The 2,480-nt window shown below is 40.9% G+C and overlaps 1 protein-coding gene across 1 annotated transcript in view; it reads left to right on the top strand.

Moving 5' to 3' along the window:
- The first annotated feature begins 166 nt into the window (after positions 1-166).
- The window catches only part of CUL4B (cullin 4B), a 22,154-nt gene continuing 19,840 nt past the window's right edge, over positions 167-2,480 (top strand). Inside the window, exon 1 of the mRNA XM_010021847.1 lies at positions 167-818. Within this exon, the coding sequence (XP_010020149.1) occupies positions 287-818 (532 nt within the window). The 5' untranslated portion in view covers positions 167-286. The remainder of the gene's footprint in view (positions 819-2,480) is intronic.

The raw sequence follows: 2,480 nt of genomic DNA on the forward strand, positions 1-2,480 counted from the left end.
CAGGAACGGGAGACACTCCGCTGAGAAGGGAGGAAAAGCAGGAAAACAGAGACCAAGTACGTGAAGAAACAAAGTAATAAAGAGAAGGGGAAGAGAGAAGATAAAGTGGTTCCTCCGAGGAAGAAGAAGGCGACAGAGAGGAAACACGGAAGGACTCCACTGATGAGAGAGAGGAGTTGAAAGACCCCCCTCGAGAGACACCGAACAGAGACTGACTCAGACTCTCTCTCTCTCTGTTACATCACAAGGATTTGATGCCCCTCAGCCTGTTCACTTCTGTGTGTTCATGTTTCCCACAGGTTTCTCTTCCCCCAACCCCCCAGCTGCAGCCCAGGAGGTCAGACCTGCCACTGATGGTAATACCAGCAGCAGCTCCTCCTGCAAGAAGAGAAAGTTAAATAACAGCAGCAACAGCAATTCTGAAAGAGAAGAATTCGATTCCATTTCTTCCTGCGCCTCTTCTCCTTCCAAGAACACCTCCTCATCGTCTTCCTCCGTCATCTCCACCTCCTCGTGCTCCTCCTCAGGGGTTGCCTCCTCTAACCATCACCTCCAGAAGAAGCTGCGCTTTGAGGACTCCGTGGATTTTATTGGACTCGATGTGAAGATGGCTGAAGAGTCCTCTTCATCCTCCTCTCCTGCTGCCTCTTCTCAACAGCAGCACCAACAACAGCTCAAAAATAAAAGCCTTTTAATTTCGTCAGTGGCTGTGGGGCACCATGCAAATGGCCTGACCAAAGCTGCCTCCTCTACTGTTTCCAGTTTCGCCAACAGTAAACCTGGCTCCGCTAAGAAATTAGTGATCAAGAACTTTAAAGGTAACAGGCCATAATTTGTCACAACCTATGGGGAGCTGACGCTCACCTTCATGTTTTGTTTTCGATGTGAAAACCGGTTGGCTTTCAAATAGCTCCAAGTTTTACAGGAAATGCTTTTCTGTGGTGAATGTTTCTATGCTTATGTAAAGGGGGAATAATGTCTTATGGTGCATACTTGCCCAGTCATGTACACATCCTGAGCTGCACTTGCTGCTTGGGATTATTTTTTCAGACTCCTTTCACTCTGTCTCCTGAGAAGGCCTTAACTTGTATGTTAGACGAAAGCTTTTACTACATTAAGTGTGTAGATGACCTTTCTTCAAACTTCTAACGTTTGATTCCTCTTTTCTAGTAATCCTAATTCAGGGCTTTTAGTGTGCGTGTGTATGTGTATTTTAGCCCAGTGTACGATAAATCTTTGCACAGATTGTGAGGGTTTTTGTTTTAAAGTTGGGCCCGAATCTATATGCCTTGCATCTATCCATGTTGTCTGTTAATAGGTTAATCTGCCCGTGCTTAAGTTTTAAACGGTGAAACTAAGGTGATTATCAGGTTATTATGGTGGATTTCCTTTCTGGTTTCCCCACTTGCCTTTAATGTAGGTAGCTCTGATTTTTGCTGAGTGTTTTCCTTGCAGTATCCTTGCTTTGATTTTTATTATTTAACTCTCTCTTGTCTTTTTTCTGTCTTAACATACTCTCACTTTACAAGCTTACATTATTTTATAAATTCTCTCAAAAGATGTGTGAGATTTTCAAATATTGTTACTAGAGACCAACTGAAGCAGAGAAATTAAACTTTTCTGTGGTGATGCTGCTTCATTTCCTAGCAAACAAAACCACAAATAGGCAGAAAGCTTGGCTAAACTTCTGTCATTTTTTCCCTATAAAGATGAGGAAATTATGGGCTTTCTTACTTCCTGCCTCTTGTTGTCTTCTAAAATAGTCTGGTAGCTTGCTTTCTTGGGTTGAGTTTCTTTTTCCCCTGTGTGTTTGGGGTTGGCAGGCCGTGAAAGATGTTAACTGACATTAAAATTAATTTCTAAATACACATTTGGTAGAAGTGTTCAGTAGAGACATCACACAAGTTAAGCATCAGGATTCTTCTAACCACCGTGATGTTTTTACATCAGTTCATGATCATAGTGTAACTTCTTGCTCTAAGGTCCTCGTAATCCTCAGAAATGTTGTTCACCTATTATGTCATCATTTAATTTGATTATTTTAAATTTTATAGTTACAATGCATGATAGTGAATAAGTAGAGGCCATTCTTCTGTTGCTTGTACACTGTTATCTTTAAGGGAAGTCAACTTTTCATGTTTAAAATATTTGTTAAATGTCATGGATTGCATGGTGCTGTGATCATCATCGCTTGTGAATTGGTATTTGAATCACTTGCTTAAAAAGGTTGTCTCGGGAATTTGACAGCTTTGCTTTTTATTTACTCTCAGATGCTAAACTGAATACTCATTTTAAGGTTGTCATCTTAGTGTGATTGTAGTAACATACTTCACAACTTAAATAACTCCCTGAAATGCAGAATCATGGTATTTACTGCTGAGTAGCATACTCATTAGCTGCTGGTAAAAACAGGCAAGTCTTACTTGTAGTTAGTTTCTCCGGATTCTTGTAATACAGTTAATGCTGGGATGTTGCCAGTA

The sequence above is a fragment of the Nestor notabilis genome, unplaced genomic scaffold, assembly GCF_000696875.1.
Source record: "Nestor notabilis isolate BGI_N333 unplaced genomic scaffold, ASM69687v1 scaffold12029, whole genome shotgun sequence".
NCBI lineage: Eukaryota > Metazoa > Chordata > Aves > Psittaciformes > Psittacidae > Nestor > Nestor notabilis.